Source organism: Mesoplodon bidens, assembly GCF_964165515.1.
Source record: "Mesoplodon bidens genome assembly, chromosome: X".
Taxonomy (NCBI): Eukaryota; Metazoa; Chordata; class Mammalia; order Artiodactyla; family Ziphiidae; genus Mesoplodon; species Mesoplodon bidens.
In genome coordinates, this window is record NC_138163.1 from 73,729,464 (window position 1) to 73,748,471 (window position 19,008).

Below are 19,008 nucleotides of genomic sequence, written 5' to 3' on the forward strand. Positions count from 1 at the left end.
TAGCATGCTTTGTTCCAGAATCCCAAGATAACTGATAGAAATAGTTAGGCAGTGATACCACACATCTTTAATTTGTCATCACTGCTACATTTGGCTTTAATCATAACTGTATAATAATCATGCCTGTGAAAAATGTTCACATATAAGAAGAAAGTGCAAATTGTGCCTAGGATCTACTTCCCACACACTTCTCTAGTGAAATGGCAGGAAAACTAAGTAAAGCTTGAATTGAACTAATAAACTATTGCTGTTTTCAGAATAGATATTCAAGGAGGAGATCATCATCAGGGTGGCTAGAAGAGGTAGACAAAGTACTTTGAGACATTCTTTGGGAGGTAGAATATTGATTCCTGTAAGACAGCAATACCAACTTTCAGGCAAGTAGTTCCTGAAGTACTTCTGCCTTTGAGCCCCTCACATACAACTCCTTATTTGTAGACTGTATAACATAGTCCCTAAAATTGACATCTCCTTACTACCTCACTTCCTCTGGCTCAGGGAAGAGGCTGAGGAATCTTTATTCCTGGCTTTTTTCCCTTGAGGACGTGGGTCCAGAGTCTAGCCCAGTGGATAGCAATAAATGTTTTCTCAATGAATTAATAAATTTGGGGGTGAAAGGAAGAAAATTCCCAACACAGCCTATAGGTCCAGCACTAGCAGGGCCTGCCCATATAATGTATTCAAACTGTCTACCCTATGTAAGGCTCTGCACTTGAGCATCTCTGCCAAGTGTTTATATGGTATGTATGTATACATATACTATTAAGTTTGTTCAATGTTTTGACTTGGCTTTAATATCTGTTATTTTATGTACAGAAACCTGCCTTACATAACTTGAAAACAATTACTATAGTAGAAACAATCTCTATATCTTGAGAAAATATTTAGAAAAAAGAATTAATGCTATTATATACAGCAACATGCATCTGTCTATTTTATCATATTCTTTTACATATAATAAAGGCTCACAACTAATCATATGAAATGAAAAGTGGTATACATTTTTATTAAAACAAAATAGACATGTAAATTAATGTCCACCATTGCAACTTCAAATATTTTCATGAAGCCTTATAAGGACATCAAATGGTGGTCCTTTTGCAAACGTGGGTATAGAATTAGGTTATAATTATCTCACTCATTAGGAGATTGTCTAACTACCTTTCCTTTTAATTGCTTACTAGAGAAATACATGTTTTGACAACACAAAAGTTCAAGTTATGCAGTTTTCTTCCCACGGAATCTCTTAACATAAGCTGTTGCACAATATGGTAGTTAATTCTTATAATGATAGCCCCCTTTTAGATGTTCTCTATATATTCCAAGCAATAAGACGTTTACACACTGTGACCCTAGTTTTATACATTGACCTGAAAGTACAATTCTAATACTTCTCCATTCAACCACGTTATGCAGTGAAAAACTAAAATCCATCTCTGTAAATGAATGATTTTCAAAAAGTAATTAGATATTGATTTATAGTAAATCTACTTAGGTATCCAGACATGAATTATTTAGATAATATTGTGTTAGATGCTTTGTGTTTCAAAACATCACATGGTACATCACTTTCCATGAAATCTAGAGTCACGGAATTTCTGAAAGAATACATATGCTGTGTGGTTGGTGGGACCTCCCCCACACAGTCCCTGACATTTGTGCAGTGTAAGGATCCACTGGGATGTGTAGCTTTAGTTCAAGATCACCTTTTTGGTAGAGTCAGACTAAATGCCAAGACAGATATATGCATACACCTCTCTTAAGCCCCCATGCAGACCCTGATCATAACCATACAATAAAAGGGATACAAATACATATCAAACAAAAATCATTCTTCAATTTGAACTTCAAAGTATAATGATAAGTCCTAATGCAACTGGACAAAAGTAAATGTTTAGTCACATTCTCCTACAATATTTTTATATTTGCCTTTCAATGACTTCTTTTTTAAAAAATCACATAAACTCCAAGTCTGGTATAGAATTGGCTTTATTCTGGATCTTGTCACACTTCCTACTTATACCCTTTCAAACTCACCAGGTGTGGAGGCGCCTTCAAGATGGCAGAGGAGTAAGAGATGGAGATCACCTTCCTCCCCACAAATACATCAAAACTACATCTACATATAGAACAATACCTACAGAACACCTACTGAATGCTGGCAGAAGACCTCAGACGTCTCAAAAGATGCCCTCAGGCGACATACATGCAGAGGGGGGCCAAACCCAAAGCTGAAACCCAGGAGCAATGTGAACAAAGAAGAGAAAGGGAAATTTCTTGCAGCAGCCTCAGGAGTAGTGGATTAAATCTCCACAATTAACTTGATGTATTCTTCATCTGTGGAATACTTCAATAGACAATGAATCATCCCGAAGTTGAGGTGGTGGACTCTGGGAGCAACTGTAGATTTGGCATTTGCATTCTTCATCTAATTTGCTTCTGGTTTTATGTTTATCTTAGTTTAGCATATAGAGCTTATTATCATTGGTAGATTTGTTTAAAGATTTGGCTGTTCTCTTCCTTTTTTATCTATCTATATTTTTTTCCTTTTTTCTCTTTTTGTGAGTGTGTATGTGTATGCTTCTTTGTGTGATTTTGTCTGTATAGCTTTGCTTTTGCCATTTGTCCTAGGGTTCCAACTGACCTTTTTTCTTTTCTTTTTTTTTTTTGTAGTATGATTTTTAGTGCTTGTTATCATTGATGGATTTGTTTTTTGGTTTGGTTGCTCTTTTTTTCTTTCTCTCTTTCTTTTTTCTTATTACTTTTTTATTTTTAATTTTTAATATATTTTGTATTTTAATAATATTTTATTTTATTAATTTATCTTTTTCTATCTTTCTTTCTTTTTCTCACTTTTCTTCTGAGCCACGTGGCTAAAATTGTCTTGGTGTTCTGGCCAGGTGTCAGGTCTGACCCTCTGAGGTGGAAGAGCCGAGTTCAGGACATTGGTCCACCAGAGACCTCCTGGCTTCATGTAATATCAAAGGGCAAAAGCTCTCCCAGAAATTTCCACCTGAACGCTAAGACCCAGCTCCACTCAATGACCAGCAAGCTACAGTGATGGACACCCTATGCCAAACAACTCACAAGACAGGAACACAACCCCACCCATTAGCAGAGAGGCTGCCTAAAATCATAATAGTGTCAAAGACACCCCCAAAACACACCACTGGACATGGTCCTACCCACCAGAAAGAAAAGATCCAGCCTCATCCATCAGAACACAGGCACCAGTCCCCTCCACCAGGAAGCCTATGCAACCCATGGAACCAACCTAACCCACTGGGAGCAGACACCAAAAACAACAGGAACTACGAACCTGTAGCCTGTGAAATGGAGAACCCAAGAACAGTAACTTAAGCAAACTGAGAAGACAGAAAAATACACAGCAGACGAAGGAGCAAGGTAAAAACTCACCAGACCAAACAAATGAAAAAGAAATAGGCAGTCTACTTGAAAAGGAATTCAGAGTAATGATAGTAAAGATGATCCAAAATAGAATGGAGAAAATACAAGAAACGTTTAACACGGACCTAAAATAACTAAAGAGCAAACAAACAATGATGAACAACACACTAAATGAAATTAAAAATTATCTAGAAGGAATCAATAGCAGAATGACTGAGACAGAAGAACGGATAAATGACCTGAAGGAAAAAATAGTGGAAATAACTACTGCAGAGCAGAAAAAAGAAAAAAAGAATGAAAAGAACTAAGGACAATCTCAGAGACCTCTGGGACAACATTAAATGCAGCAACATGTAAATTATAGGGGTTGCAGAAGAAGAAGAGAAAAAGAAAGGGACTGAGAAAATATTTGAAGAGATTATAGTTGAAAATGGGAAACTATATGGGAGAGGAAATAGTCAATCAAGTCCAGGAGGCACAGAGAGAGCCATACAGGATAAATCCAAGGAGAAACATACCAAGACACATATTATTCAAAGTATCAAAAACTAAATACAAAGAAAAAATATTAAAAGCAGCAAGGGAAAAACAACAAATAACATACAATGGAATCCCCATAAGGTTAACAGCTGATCCTTCAGCAGAAACACTGCAAGCCAAAAGGGAGTGGGAGTGGCAGGACATATTTGAAGTGATGAAAGGGAAAAACCTACAACCAAGACTACTCTACCCAGCAAGGATCTCATTCAGATTTGACAGAGAAATTAAAATCTTTACAGACAAGCAAAAGCTAAGAGAACTCAGCACCACCAAACAAGCTTTACAACAAATGCTAAAGGAACTTCTCCAGGCAGGAAACAAAAGAGGAGGAAAATATCTAAAATAACAAATCCAAAACAATTAAGAAAATAGTAATAGAAACATACATATTGATAATGACCTTAAATGTAAATGGATTAAAAGCTCCCAACAAAAGACATAGACTGGATGAAAAGATACAAAAACAAGAAACCCACTTCAGACTTAAGTACACATACAGATTGAAAGTGAGGGGATGGAAAAAAGATATTCTATGCAAATGGAAATCAAAAGAAAGCTAGAGTAGCAGTTCACATACCAGACAAAATAGACTTTAAAATAAAGACTATTACAAGAGAAAAAGTAGGACACTACATAATGGTCAAGGGATCAATACAAGAAGAAGATATAACAACTGTAAATATTATGCACCCAACATAGGAGCACCTCAATATATAAGGCAAATGCTAACAGCCATAAAAGGGGAAATCAACAGTAACAGAATCATAGTAGGGGACTTTAACACCCCACTTTCAACAATGGACAGATCATCCAAAATGAAAATAAGTAAGGAAACACAAGCTTTAAATTATATATTAAACAAGATGAACTTAGTTGATATTTATACAACATTTTAACCAGAAACAGCAGATTACACTTTCTTCTCAAGTGCTCATGAAATATTTTCCAGGACAGATCATACCTTGGGTCACAAATCAACCCTTGGTAAATGTAAGAAAATTGAAATTGTATCAAGTATCTTTTTCAACCACAATGCTCTGAGACGATATATCAATTAGAGGAAAAAAAATCTGTAAAAATACAAACAGAAGGAGGCTAAACAATACAGTACTAAATAACCAAGAGATCACTGAAGAAATCAAAGAGGAAATCAAAAAATTCCTAGAAACATATGACAATTAAGACGTTATGACACAAAACTTAAGGGATGCAGCAAAAGTAGTTCTAAAACGGAAGTTTATAGCAATACAATCCTACCTCAAGAAACAAGAAACATCTCAAATAAACAAGCTAAACTTACACCTAAAGAAATTAGAGAAAGAAGAACAAAAAATCCCAAAGTTAGCAGAAGGAAAGAAATCAAAAAGATCAGATTAGAAATAAATGAAAAAGAAATGAAGGAAACAATAGCAAAAATCAATAAAACTAAATGCTGGTTCTTTGAGAAGATAAACAAAATTGATAAACCATTAGCCAGACTCATTGATTTAAAAAGGGAGAAGATTCAAATCAATAGAATTAGAAATGAAAAGGAGAAGTAACAACTGACACTGCAGAAATAAAAATGATCACGAGAGATTACTACAAGCAACTATATGCCAATAAAATGGACAACCTGGAAGAAATGGAAGAATTCCTAGACAAGCACAACCTTCTCAGACTGAACCGGGAAGAAATAATAGAAAATATAAACAGACAAATCACAAGCACTGAAATTGAAACAGTGATTTAAAACCTTCCAACAAATAAAAGCCCAGGACAAGATGGCTTCACAGGTGAATTCTATCAACATTTAGGGAACAACTAACCCCTATCATTCTCAAACTCTTCTAAAATATAGCAGAGGGAGGAACACTCCCAAATGCATTCTACGAGGCCACCATCACCCTGATACCAAAACCAGACAAAGATGCCACAAAAAAAAGAAAATTACAGGCCCATATCAATAAAGAATATAGATGCAAAAATCCTCCACTAAATACCAGTAAACAGAAACCAACAGCACATTAAAAGGATCATACACCATGATCAAGAGGGGTTTACCCCAGGAATGCAAGGATTCTTCAATATGTGCAAATCAATCAATGTGATAAACCATATTAACATGTTGAAGGAGAAAAACCATATGATCTTCTCAACAGATGCAGAAAAACCTTTTGACAAAATTCATCACCCATTTATGATAAAAACCCTTCAGAAAGTAGGTATAGAGGGAACTTACCTCAACAAAATAAAGGCCAAATATGACAAATCCACAGCCAATATCATTCTCAATGGTGGAAAACTGAAACCATTTCCTCTAAGATCAGGAGCAAGAAAGTGTTGTCCACTCTCACTAGTATTAGTCAACATAATTTTGGAAGTTTTAGCCACAGCAATCAGAGAAGAAAAAGAAATAAAAGGAATCCAAATTGGAAAAGAAGAAGAAAAGCTGTCACTATTTGCAGATGACATGATACTATATATAGAGAATCCTAAAGATGCTACCAGAAAACTACTAGGGATAATCAGTGAATTTGGTAAAGTAGCAGGATACAAAATTAATGCACAGAAACCTCTTGCATTCCTATACACTAATGATGAAAAATCTGAAAGAGAAATGAAGGAAACACTCCCATGTACCACTGCAACAAAAAGAATAAAATACCTAGGAATAAACCTACCTAAGGAGACAAAAGACCTGTATGCAGAAAACTATAAGATACGGATGCAAGAAATTAAAGATGATACAAACAGATGGGGAGATATACCATGTTATTGGATTGGAAGAATCAACATTGTGAAAATGTCTATACTCTCCAAAGCAATCTACACATTCAATGTAATACATATAAAACTACCAATGACATTTTTCACAGAACCAGAACAAACATTTTCACAATTTGTATGGAAACACAAAAGACCCCGAATAGCCAAAGCAATCTTGAGAAAGAAAAATGGAAGTGGAGGAATCAGTCTCCCTGATTTCAGACTATACTACAAAGTTACAGCAATCAAGACAGTATGGTACTGACACAAAAACAGAAATATAGATCAATGGAACAGGATAGAAAGCCCAGAGATAAACCCATGCACCTATGGTCAACTTATCTTTTATAAAGGAGGCAAGAATATACAATGGAGAAAAGACAGCCTCTTCAATAAGTGGTGCTTGGAAAACTGGATAGGTACATGTAAAGGAATGAAATTAGAACACTCCCAATACCATACACAAAAAATAAATTCAAATGGGTTAAAAACCTAAATGTAAGGCCAGACACTATAAACACTTAGAGGAAAACATAGGTAGAACACTCCATGACATATCACAGCAAGATCCTTTTTGACACACCTCTGAGAGAAATGGAAATAAAAACAAAAAATAAACAATTGGGACCTAATCAAACTTAAAAGCATTTTGCACAGCAAAGGAAACCATAAACAAGACAAAAAGACAACCCTCAGAATGGAGAAAATATTTGCAAATGAAGCAACTGACAAAGGATTAATCTCCAAAATTTACAAGCAGTTCATGCAGCTCAATATCAGAAAAAAACAAACAACCCAATACAAAAGTGGGCAGAAGACCTAAATAGACATTTCTCCAAAGAAGATATACAGATTACCAACAAACCCATGAAACGATGCTCATCATCACTAATCGTCAGAGAAATGCAAATCAAAACTGCAATGTGGTATCACCTCACACTAGTAAGAATGGCCATCATCAAAAAATCTATAAAGAATAAATGCTGGAGAGTGTATGGAGAAAAGGGAACTCTCCTGCACTGTTAGTGAGAATGTAAATTGATACAGCCACTATGGAGAACAGTATGGAGGTTCCTCAAAAAACTAAAAATATAACTACCATATGACCCAGTAATCTCACTTCTGGGCACATACCCTGAGAAAACCATAATTCAAAAATAGTCATGTAGGGCTTCCCTGGTAGCACAGTGCTTGAGAATCTGCCTGCCAATGCATGGTAAACGGATTCAAGCCCTGGTCTGGGAAGATCCCACATGCTGTGGAGCAACTTGGCCCGTGAGCCACAACTACTGAGCCTATGCGTCTGGAACCTGTGCTCCACAACAAGAGAGGCTGCAGCAATGAGAGGCCCACACACCGCGATGAAGAGTGGCCCCCGCCTGCCGCAACTAGAGAAAACCCTCACACAGAAACAAAGACCAAACACGGCCAAAAAAATATAAATTAATTAATTAATTTTTTTAAAAAAAGAGTCATGTACCACAATGTTCACTGCAGCTCTATTTACAATAGCCAGGACATGGAAGCAACCTAAGTGTCCATCAACAGATGAATGGATAAGGGAGATGTGCCACATATATACAATGGAATATTACTCAGCCATAAAAGGAAACAAAATTGAGTTATTTGTAGTGAGGTGGATGGACTTAGAGTCTGTCATACAGAGTGAAGTAATTCAGGAAGAGAAAAACAAATACCATATGCTAGCACATATATATGGAACCTAAAAAAAAATGGTTCTGAAGAGCCTATGGGGAGGACAGGAATAAATATGCAGACATAGAGAATGGACTTGAGGACACGGGCAGGGGGACGTGTAAGTTGGGACGAAGTGAGAGAGTGGCAGGGACATATATACACTATCAAATGTAAAATTGATAGCTAGTGGGAAGCAGCCACATAGCACAGGGACATCAGCTTGGTGCTTTTTGTCCACCTAGAGGGGTGGATAAGGAGGATGTGAAGGAGATGCATGAGGGAGGAGATATGGGGTTGTATGTATATGTATAGCTGATTCACTTTGTTATACAGCAGAATCTAACACACTATTGTAAAGCAATTATACTCCAATAAAGATGTTAAAAAAAACTCACCAGGTGTTTGTCTTATTGCCTGGCCCAGTCTCTATATCACCACCACCATGCCTGAGTGCCCTCTCAACATTGCTCTGAAGATTTAATTTAAGACCTTTATTTCTAAATTTTTTAAGTAGAAACTCATTGAAAAATCTTCACCCAAACCACTTCCTTTTTATGAGTTCAAAATATTTAGTTGATGTGCAAGATCAATTAATTACGTTTAAGTTTCTGAAAGTATGAGGTCAGATTCTACAATTTTCAATAATAGATTTCCAATGATGATACTTGCAGAAGTTTTCTTCCATAATACTCTTAATTTTATGTCACTTATATTTCACTTGTGAGGGTGATGAGCAACAAAGAAAGGTTTAGTGACGTACTCAAATCTCACAGACAACAGGCCATAACACATACCTCACCCTAAATCTACATGCTCTAGCTAAATCTTAAACTCCCTTCCCAAAACAATGTGTCTTATTTACTTTTAGTTAGACTGTCTTACACAAGGTAATTTTCTTATATTGGGATAAAAGTACATGTTCTGCAATCTAACTAATCATATACACTAAGCTATTATGACTTTAATTTTCTGCTCTAAAGAATTTTAAGTTTTTTACATGATGTAACAGGCCACTAGAATTATTCTTGGTACTGCTATAGACCAATTAAGAAGTACTTTTCATGATTTTCCAAGTTCAGAAGAAAAGCAATTTTACAATGACTTTTAAAGTAGTTTCATAGCTACATTCATACTGGGTAGTTAATAAATAACACTCAGTAGGCAGAACAGCATAAAGGTTAAGATTATGGGCTCTGGAATCAGACAGACACGAGGGGTGCTTTGCTAGCTCTCTGACATTGCTAGCTCTCTGAGCCTGTTTCCTCTTCCTAAAAATAGGGAAAATAACAGGGGATTAAGAGGTGCAAACTACTATGTGTAAAATGTATCAGCTACAAGGATATATTGTACAGCACATGGAATATAGCCAATATTTTATATTAACTATAAATGGAGCACAACCTTTAAAAACTGTGAATCACTAGTTGCACACCTGAAACATATAATATTGTAAACCAACTATATCACAATAAAAAAGAAGGAAAAAAAGGAAGAAGATAATGGGCATAATAGGAATACTGACTTCATTGGGTTGTCACAAGAATTAAATGATATAACACACCTAAAGTTCTTATCACTATGCCTGGCACATTTTAAGTGCTCAATGAATGATAGCTCTTATTATTATCAACTAAAGCTGACAAATTATTTGCATGAGAAATTAAAATGCAATGCTTTATCATATTTTTAACATATTAAGTACTTGTCTACGCTCATCTTGCTTCCAAATCACACTGGATAGAATGGTTTCTCATATAATACAGCCATTATTAAATATATATTTACTGTTTTAATTTCAGTGTTGAGAAATATGCTGCACTACTGGTGAAGCAATTGGCTGAGTAGTGGTGAAACAAACACAAAATTTTCCCATGTTGTAACTCTTAACTGGGATGAACATTCTCTGGTGTTTAAAAGGTGAATTTCTTTTTGTCTTGACTACTGATGGAAATCCTCTCAGCAAAACTGTTTGGCTCTGCTCCAACTCTGTGATAGGGTCTTATTTCCAGAAAGGACTAAGCCAAAAGGACAGAACTCAAAGACTAGAGTCCAGAATCAGAGTTTACAAGTCATAGATGTACTGCTTTCTTGATCAATTTAGATTCATAGAATCATAAAAAGCCACATTTTAATTATGTTGGTCTATAACCACCCAAAGATACTTTTCAGGGAAGAGAACCAAAGTCATAAAAGTTAATATGTGTCACAAATGCTATTTAAAAATGTGCCCTTGGTTAGGCAATTTTATTTGAAAAAGAACTAAATTGTATATGAATATGTTGCTACTAACCTATCTCCCTCACTTCACATAACTCTCACATGCAGATTATGGATGAAGACACATTTGCCTAATTAGGCATCATCCAGTCTTTCTCTTTCTTTTCAAGCACAATCCAGTTATTAAATGGCAGTTATAGATTCCCAATCACATAAGATTTTAATGTATTATTGACACGATTTCTGTCCAATATCTATACTCTAAAAGGGAGTGTAAATAACACAGTATTCAGGAGCCTGTTCTGGAGTCAGAACAACCTGGGTTCTAATCCTAGTTCTGCCATTTGTAACCATTTGATCTTGAGCAATGTACCTAGTTTCTGGGTCTTAGAGATATCCCTTCCACTTACATGAAATGGATCTAATACTAGTACTTACCTCAAAATGTTATCACAATTATTAAACTAATTGAGATAAAGTATGTAAAGCACTGGGTACAGTACCTGACATACACAATGCATAAATAAATGTTAGGCTTTACTATTACTAAAGTCAAATCTTGATTAGTCACATTAATGAAAAGTAATGAAACAAAAATCTAGCAGCGCTAATACTGAATAATTTTAAATATATAATTTTTAATTTGTCGTGATATTTTACAGTTTATATTTAAATTTTGCCTGATGTTCTGGCAACCTAAAACAGCTCAAACAAACTAATAAAGGCAAAATGTGAAGGACTGAGCTAGAAAATAATCCCCCTGCTTAGAATTCTTCTCTATTGGTCAAGTGTGAAAAGTCAGCTTTGCTCTCATATCAATAAAAATAGTCATCATAAATAAGCTGCCCCTTCTCTCTAAACATATGTTTGTTTAATTTTGGTCTGCATCAGAGGAAGTAATTAAGTACTGGGTTTAAAAGGTTTCCTGGTGGGTTGCAAATTAGAGCTGAAAGCAAACAGATGGTCAGATAGTCATCAACAGATTCTCAACCTGTTTAATTTTATCGGTAAGAAATGAAACACAACATTCACCCTTGAAAATACAATTAAAGCAGAAAATATTCCTGTAAAAGATATATGTTTTATGGCACAATATATATTTTAGAAAATAATTTAGAGGTTAACTACAGAGAATTAGAACATTCTCTCTGATTGTGTCTGGGGCTTCAATTTATGTTTTTTTTTTTTTTTTTTTTTCCAGCTCAACACACGGGGAGGGTTGACCTTAAGGTTTATTGATCAAAACCCTTTCCTCAATAGAGTAACTAGTCTTTGAGCTAAAATGAATCTATTTTATCCTTTCCTCCTACTAGATGAGGAAACTTTTACTACACTTCTGCAATATATTCTTTCTTATAACCATTCTACTTTCAAGTACCAAATAATCACCATCATTGATAACGGTGTTTCCCAAGCCTCTTTAAATTGGGCCAAATTATTCCAAAGGCTTTGCCATTGTTGCTGTGAGTTTAAGGAAATCAGTCACCAAATATAGGGCACCAATCTGAAGGCAATGATCTTGAGTTCCTGCATTTGCCACGGGAGAGCTGCCATTTTCCATTGTTCAGGGCATCCAAAAAGTATATCAAAACAGTCATCTCATGAAGAGTTTCTAATTTTGCTCTTAGTTTATGAATACCTTTACACAGCATTCAAACAAACCTTGGCAGTTACGACAAAGACCATAGCATACATCAAACTGATGTTCAATTTATAAATACAAAGACAGAGAAGCTACCATATATGACAAACCTACAGCTAACTTCAAACTCAATGGTGAAAAGCTGAAAGCATTTCCTCTAAGATCAGGAACAAGACAAGGATGTCCACTCTATCCACTTTTTTCAACATAGTTTTGGAAGTCCTAGCTATGGCAATCACAGAAGAGAAAGAAATAAAAGGAATTCAAATTGGAAAAGAACTGTCATTGTTTGCAGACAACATGATACTGTACACAGAAAATCCTAAAGATGCTACCAGAAAATTTCTAGAGCTCATCAATGAATTCAGTAAAGTTGCAGGATACAAAATTAATACACAGACATCTGTTGCATTTATATACACTAACAATGAAAGATCAGAGAGAGAAATTGAAGAAACAATACCATTTACCATCACATCAAAAAATAATAATAATACAAACTTAGGAATATACCTACCTAAGCAGACAAAAGACCTGTACCCCGAAAACTATAAGATGCTGATGAAAGAAATCAAAGACAACACAGACAGATGGAAAGATATACCATGTCCTTGGATTGTAAGAATCAGTATTGTCAAAATGACTATACTATACAAGGCAATCTACAGATTCAGTGCAATCTCTATCAAATTACCAATGGCATTTTTCACAGAACTAGAACAAAAAAAAATCTTAAAATTTGTATGGAGACACGAACAAACCCAAGTAACCAAAGCAATCTTTTTTGTTTTTTGGTTTTTGGTGTTTTTTTTGCAGTATGCAGGCCTCTCACTGTTGTGGCCTCTCCCGTTGCAGAGCACAGGCTCTGGACACGCAGGCTCAGCAGCCATGGCTCATGGGCCTAGCAGTTCCGTGGCATGTGGGATCCTCCCGGACTGGGACATGAACCCGTGTCCCCTGCATCGACAGGCAGACTCCCAACCACTGCACCACCAGGGAAGCCCCAAAGCAATCTTGAGAAAGAAAAACAGAGCTGGAGGAATCACGCTCCATGACTTCAGACTATACTACAAAGCTACAGTCATCAGAACAATATGGTACTGGCACAAAAACAGAAATATAGCTCAATGGAACAAGATAGAAAACCCAGAAATAAACCCACACACCTATGGCCAATTAATCTATGACAAAGGAGACAAGACTATAAAGTGGAAGAAAGACAGTCTCCTCAGTAAATGGTGCTGGGAAAACTGAACAGCTACATATAAAAAAAATGAAATTAGAATATTCTTTAACACCAGACACACATAAAAAAAAAAAAAAACTCAAAATGGATTAAAGACCTAAATGTAAGACCAGACACTATAAAACTCTTAGAGGAAAACATAGGCAGTACACTCTTTGACATAAATCACAGCAAGATCTTTTTTGATCTGTCTCCCAGAGTAATGGAAATAAAAACAAAAATAAACAAATGGGACCTAACTAAACCCCAAAGCTTTTGCACAGCAAAGGAAACCATAAGCAAACTGAAAAGACAACCCACAGAATGGGAGAAAATATTTGCAAACAAAGAAACTGGCAAGGGATTAATCTCCAAAATTTACAAACAGCTCATGCAGCTCAATATCAAAAAAAGCAAACAACCCAATCAAAAATAGGCAGAAGACCTAAAGAGACATTTCTACAAAGAAGACATACAGATGGCCAAGAGGAACATGTAAAGACACTCAACGTTGCTAATTATTAGAGAAATGCAAATCAAAACTGCATTGAGATATCACATCACACCAGTTAGAATGGGCATCTTCAAAAAGTCTGAAAACAATAAATGCTGGAGAGGATGTGGAGAAAAGGGAAATCTCCTACACTGTTAGTGGGAATGTAAATTAGTACAGCGAGCATGGAGAACAGTATGGAGGTTCATTAAAAAACTAAAAATAGAGCTACCATATGATTCAGCAATCACACTCCTGGGCATATATCTGGAGAAAACTATGGTTGGAAAGGATACATGCACCCAAGTGTTCACTGCAGCACTGTTACAATAGCCAAGAGAGGGAGGGAAGCAACCTAAATGTCCATTGACAGATTAATGGATAAAGAAGATGTGGTACATATATATAATGGAATATCACCCAGCCATTAAAAAGAATGAAATAATGCCATTTGCAGCAACATGGATGCACCTGGAGATTATCATACTAAGTGAGGTAAGTCAGACAGAGAAATACAAATATCATATGATATCGCTTGTATGTGGAATCCAAAAAAAAATGATACAAATGACCTTATTTACAAAAGAGAAACAGACTCACAGACTTAGAGAATGAACTTATGATTACCAGGGGGGATGTGGGGGGGATAGATTGGGAGTTTGGGATTGACATATACACACTGCTATATTTAAAATAAAATGCCTTCTCATGAAAAAAAAAGAGACAGAGGAGCAAAATACTCTTCACTTAAATGCAATTACTTTTGAATCATATAGATGAAGAACTGTGGCTTGTTGTTCTATATCCATATTATCCCAATGAAGAAAATACTGCCTAGTGACTAATGATTTGGCCATCACAAGTGTTCATTTTATTTGCTTGTTTCTATAACTCGTGCACAGAATAATGCCACAGAGGAAAATCGCATATATTTCATTTACTATAGGGACAATCCAAGCTACAACTAGTTTATGTTTTAGCAGTCATAAAAGAGATCATTTTACAAAAGTTAGACCATAAATAATACCCTCAGAAATCTACAATCTATCTATATACCACAATCTTAAAATTTCTACACCAAGCACACCTAAAATGCATAGAGACCATGAAATGCAGATTATTATGGATCTGAGAGAAAGAAGTATGGGAAGAAAACTCCAAACCAGTTATAATTCTCCAAGCTATCATCTCTCTAGCAATCCTGATCAAAGGTCAATGTTGATTTTTGTTAAAAGTTATTGAAATTTATTGTTTATTATAGGTTCTGTGCTTACTATTCTTTTTCCATTAACTGCAAACTTATAGGACATTACAATTTCAAGGAAAAAAGTAAGGCATATATTATTGTGTTACAATAGGTCAAAACATGCACGAACAGTTCTGAACAGGCAGAAATCACTTCCTACAGACAGACAATTGGTAGGTGCATTCTTGCTAAATGGTTTTCATAAAAAAAAAAAAACGTATTAAGACCTGAATTTTCATCTTGACCTATACTAGACCAGTTCCAAATGTGCGTCTTCTCTATCTTCCTGGCCTTCAGTGAATTTAGCCCATTTACTGACATTCACCTTTAGACATGCTATCCCTCCTCTACACTAGCTCCTCATTTTTTCTATTCTCCTGTATGTATATGCACAAGCAATTCCACTTACAGGACTTACTCCCTTCTGTACCTCTCACCTCATGTTCACATTTATCTCTGTATCCCTCCTAGCTGTCATGCATCACTGGGAGGATGTATTTCTTTAAACATATGCCATTTGGATTCAAACAGCCTGTGTTGAATTCAAGCTCTGTGGCTTACTAGTTGTGTGACCTTGAGAACGTTGTTTAACCTCTCTGAACCTGTATTTCCTTATCTTGAAAATAGAGATAATCATAGTATCTAACTCATAGGACTAGAAATTGACAAGAAAAAATGGGATAGTACCCGACACACTTAAGTGTTCCTACTTACTAATACTATTATGGCTACTATCAAGAAATTCATTGCAAAAACCAATATACCTGCTTTCATTTCTAATTTTTTTATGTGTGTGGTATGCAGGCCTCTCACTGTTGTGGCCTCTCCCGTTGTGGAGCACAGGCTACGGATGTGCAGGCTCAGCGGCCATGGCTCACGGACCCAGTGGCATGTGAGATCCTCCCAGACTGGGGCACGAACCCGTGTCCCCTGCATCGGCAGGCGGACTGTCAACCACTGAGCCACCAGGGAAGCCCTCATTTCTAAACTTTTGAGAAGCAAGTGCTATACCTCAGTATTAGGGCAGAGTTGAGTACAAGTTTGAAAAGTTTTTTTTTTTTTAATTGGTCTATGAAGGAAACGGAGTCTTGAGTTAAGGTCACACTAAGTTGCAATCATCATAGAGCCTCCCTTGCCTGATAAAACATCTAATACTGGTTATTTTTATGAAAATCACTAGCAGGAGTAAGAAAACAGTCAAATATTCACAATCCAAAACGAAAAGCTTTCTTTTAAATGCTCTTCAGAAAACTACACTTAGTCACTTATAGAACCATCTCACTTTGTACAATTGCTGGATTCGTGTTAGGATGTTTGCCCCAAAATTTCTAAACCGTATGTTAAAAACAACATGACAGCTTTCTTAAAGGAAAAACCTTAGTATTGCAAACCGAAGAGTCCCCATTTATGTTATAAAGGAGCTCTTCTGAAGTCTACTCATTTTATCCTGTTTTAATATTATTTAAAAGTACTATAAGATTATAATAAAATAAGAATTTATTTTGGCAATATGCAGTAGAATTTTGATAACAGGTTCATAGGAACTATAATTACTGCAACAACAAACAAATATATAATTACCCATAAAAAAAACAATTGAAACAAAACAAAAAAAAGCATAAATATTTCTTACTTGCATAGTCTTCAACAATGGAATCTAATAATGTACATAGTAGGAGACAGTAGTCATTTTTAAGGCCCTAAGAAACTTAAGTCTTAACAAAGAGAGAGATATAGTTGTTCTTATTTGAATAGAAATTCTGAAAGGAGTTTCTTCTTGAATCTGCTTTTCGGGGAGGAGTAGAAGAGCAAGATAGCAAAGAATAAATAGCAGCACTGAAACTTCATGTCACCCAAAGTGAAATCAGCAAAACTAGCTTCCTGATCTGTCTAACCTAATTAGGGATTTAACTAAAGGTATTAAGCTGATGTTTTAAATTTTACAAGTATTTTATTGGAATTGAGACTCTGGGCAGCTTGAACATTATTTTAAGTATAATAATATATATGGAAAATAATAAGGCAAGAGACTCATAAAGTGAAGTTCAAAGACGATATAAAAAGTTTTCTTTTTTTCAACCTAAACTTGCTCCAAAAGTGTAACTTTAAGTATTCTATTTCAAAACTGTCTAAACACACCCACAAGGGGTAGCCAGAGAAAACAAGTTGAAGGTTCAAGCTCCTTGTGCTTTCATGCACCTTTCAGTTCTATTCCAAATCCTCTTAGGGGGTAAACAAAAGAAAAACAAAAACACAACAACAACAAAAAACATGGGATAGCTGCTGCTCTGAAGCTCAGAGGGAGGGGGTTCATACATTCTACATTCTGAGCCCACACATCTGCTCTTGCCACTGTTGGCTTTTCTCCTAAGCTGTGAAACACAGAGACACTTTCATTTACCATGGATATACACTCTGCTTTCACCCCAGCTTAGCCTATTGCTCCCCACAACTGCTGAAAATTGTTATTCAAAATTAAGAGCATGGGGGATGAGAGAGGGTTGCCCTATCATTTGAAGAAGTCACCACTGGAATCTGCAAATACACAAGAAGGCACTTGTTAGTTCCCTTCCAGTTCTCAATGTATTTGAAGCAGTTAGAAACTGTTCGAAGTAGTATCTTTTGAAAGAAAAAAAAAGGTCAAAATAAGGGACAATATGGAGGGGAAAAACAGGTCCCTTGTTACATTGCTTTAAAAAAAACCACAACTTTATATCATTGTTCCCAACGTCCTCTCCCATTCTGTCTAGTTCTAACAGACTCTTTAGGCTGAAGTTAAATACTCCCTCCTACACAGTGGCAAAATATAACTCTTTGATTACAAGGGTCTCACTCTGTGAAGTATAATCACAGTGCCTCAGTAGGCCTCCACTCAGTCATCATCAGTAACAGCATGTTTTACATCCTTTACAGATGTGCACTCCTGCCCCTGCCTCAGTACCTACAGCAAATATGTGAAATGTCCCACTCTTGAAACTTACCAGTGTGAGACTTTCTTGACTTCTTCACCTAACCCCAAAGACCCTATACCACCATCTCCCATTTACCAAAACTCGGTAGCTTTCTTTTTTCTTCAGAGAAGAAATGTGGGACTAACATCACTAGGCAAACAAAGCTAAACTCCATGGAAAAATGAAATCGATGCAACAAAGAGAAGAAAGGGAAGAAGGGGGTGGGGTGGGAAATGTGGGTGTCTACCGAAGGAGAATCTGCCAGACTAACTTCTGCAATTTAACGGTTCTGGGGCAGCAGGAGACTGATGTGTTGAAAAACAACAAAGGTGGGCTTCCCACCCTCCTTACCGCCGTGGAGCCAGAGGAAGATGCAATATACACACGGATCACCATCTTGGTTGGGAACAGCGGCTGTAGTTGTTTGAGTCCTGCAAACGCCTGGAGAGCAGCTGCAACAAAGGCTGGAATCAAGCTAGGGGCCTTACAGAGGTTTGAAGAGAAGGGTGGGGGAAGGTGGAAGGGGAACTCGCCAGAGCCCCGCCTCCTCTCTTGGCTGCTTTCACTGGGCTCAGAGGGCGGCAGTCCCAGCCCCAAACCCCGGAAGGCACAGGCTCGTTTGCATCATTTCTAATTTTTTTTTTAAATTGGGAATCTCGAATAGCACCGCGAGATCTGTTGAAACATTCATTTTTGACTATTCCCTCCCTGAGAAGAGGGAAAGGAGAAAGAAAAAGAAAGAGGGAGCGTTGAATTAAATTAGATTGCAATGAAGGGTCTTTTCCCACGTAGACTCAAACTTCTGCGTGTAACTTCCTGCTCAGAAATGTATGCAAATAA

At 36.4% G+C, this 19,008-nt stretch overlaps 1 protein-coding gene across 1 annotated transcript in view; it reads right to left on the bottom strand.

The window, feature by feature from the left end:
* Positions 1 to 18,748, bottom strand: part of SH3BGRL (SH3 domain binding glutamate rich protein like) — an 83,691-nt gene extending 64,943 nt beyond the window's left edge. Inside the window, exon 1 of the mRNA XM_081223205.1 lies at positions 18,520 to 18,748. Coding sequence (XP_081079331.1) covers positions 18,520 to 18,564 — 45 coding nt within the window. The 5' untranslated portion in view covers positions 18,565 to 18,748. The remainder of the gene's footprint in view (positions 1 to 18,519) is intronic.
* Between the last annotated feature and the right edge of the window lie 260 nt (positions 18,749 to 19,008).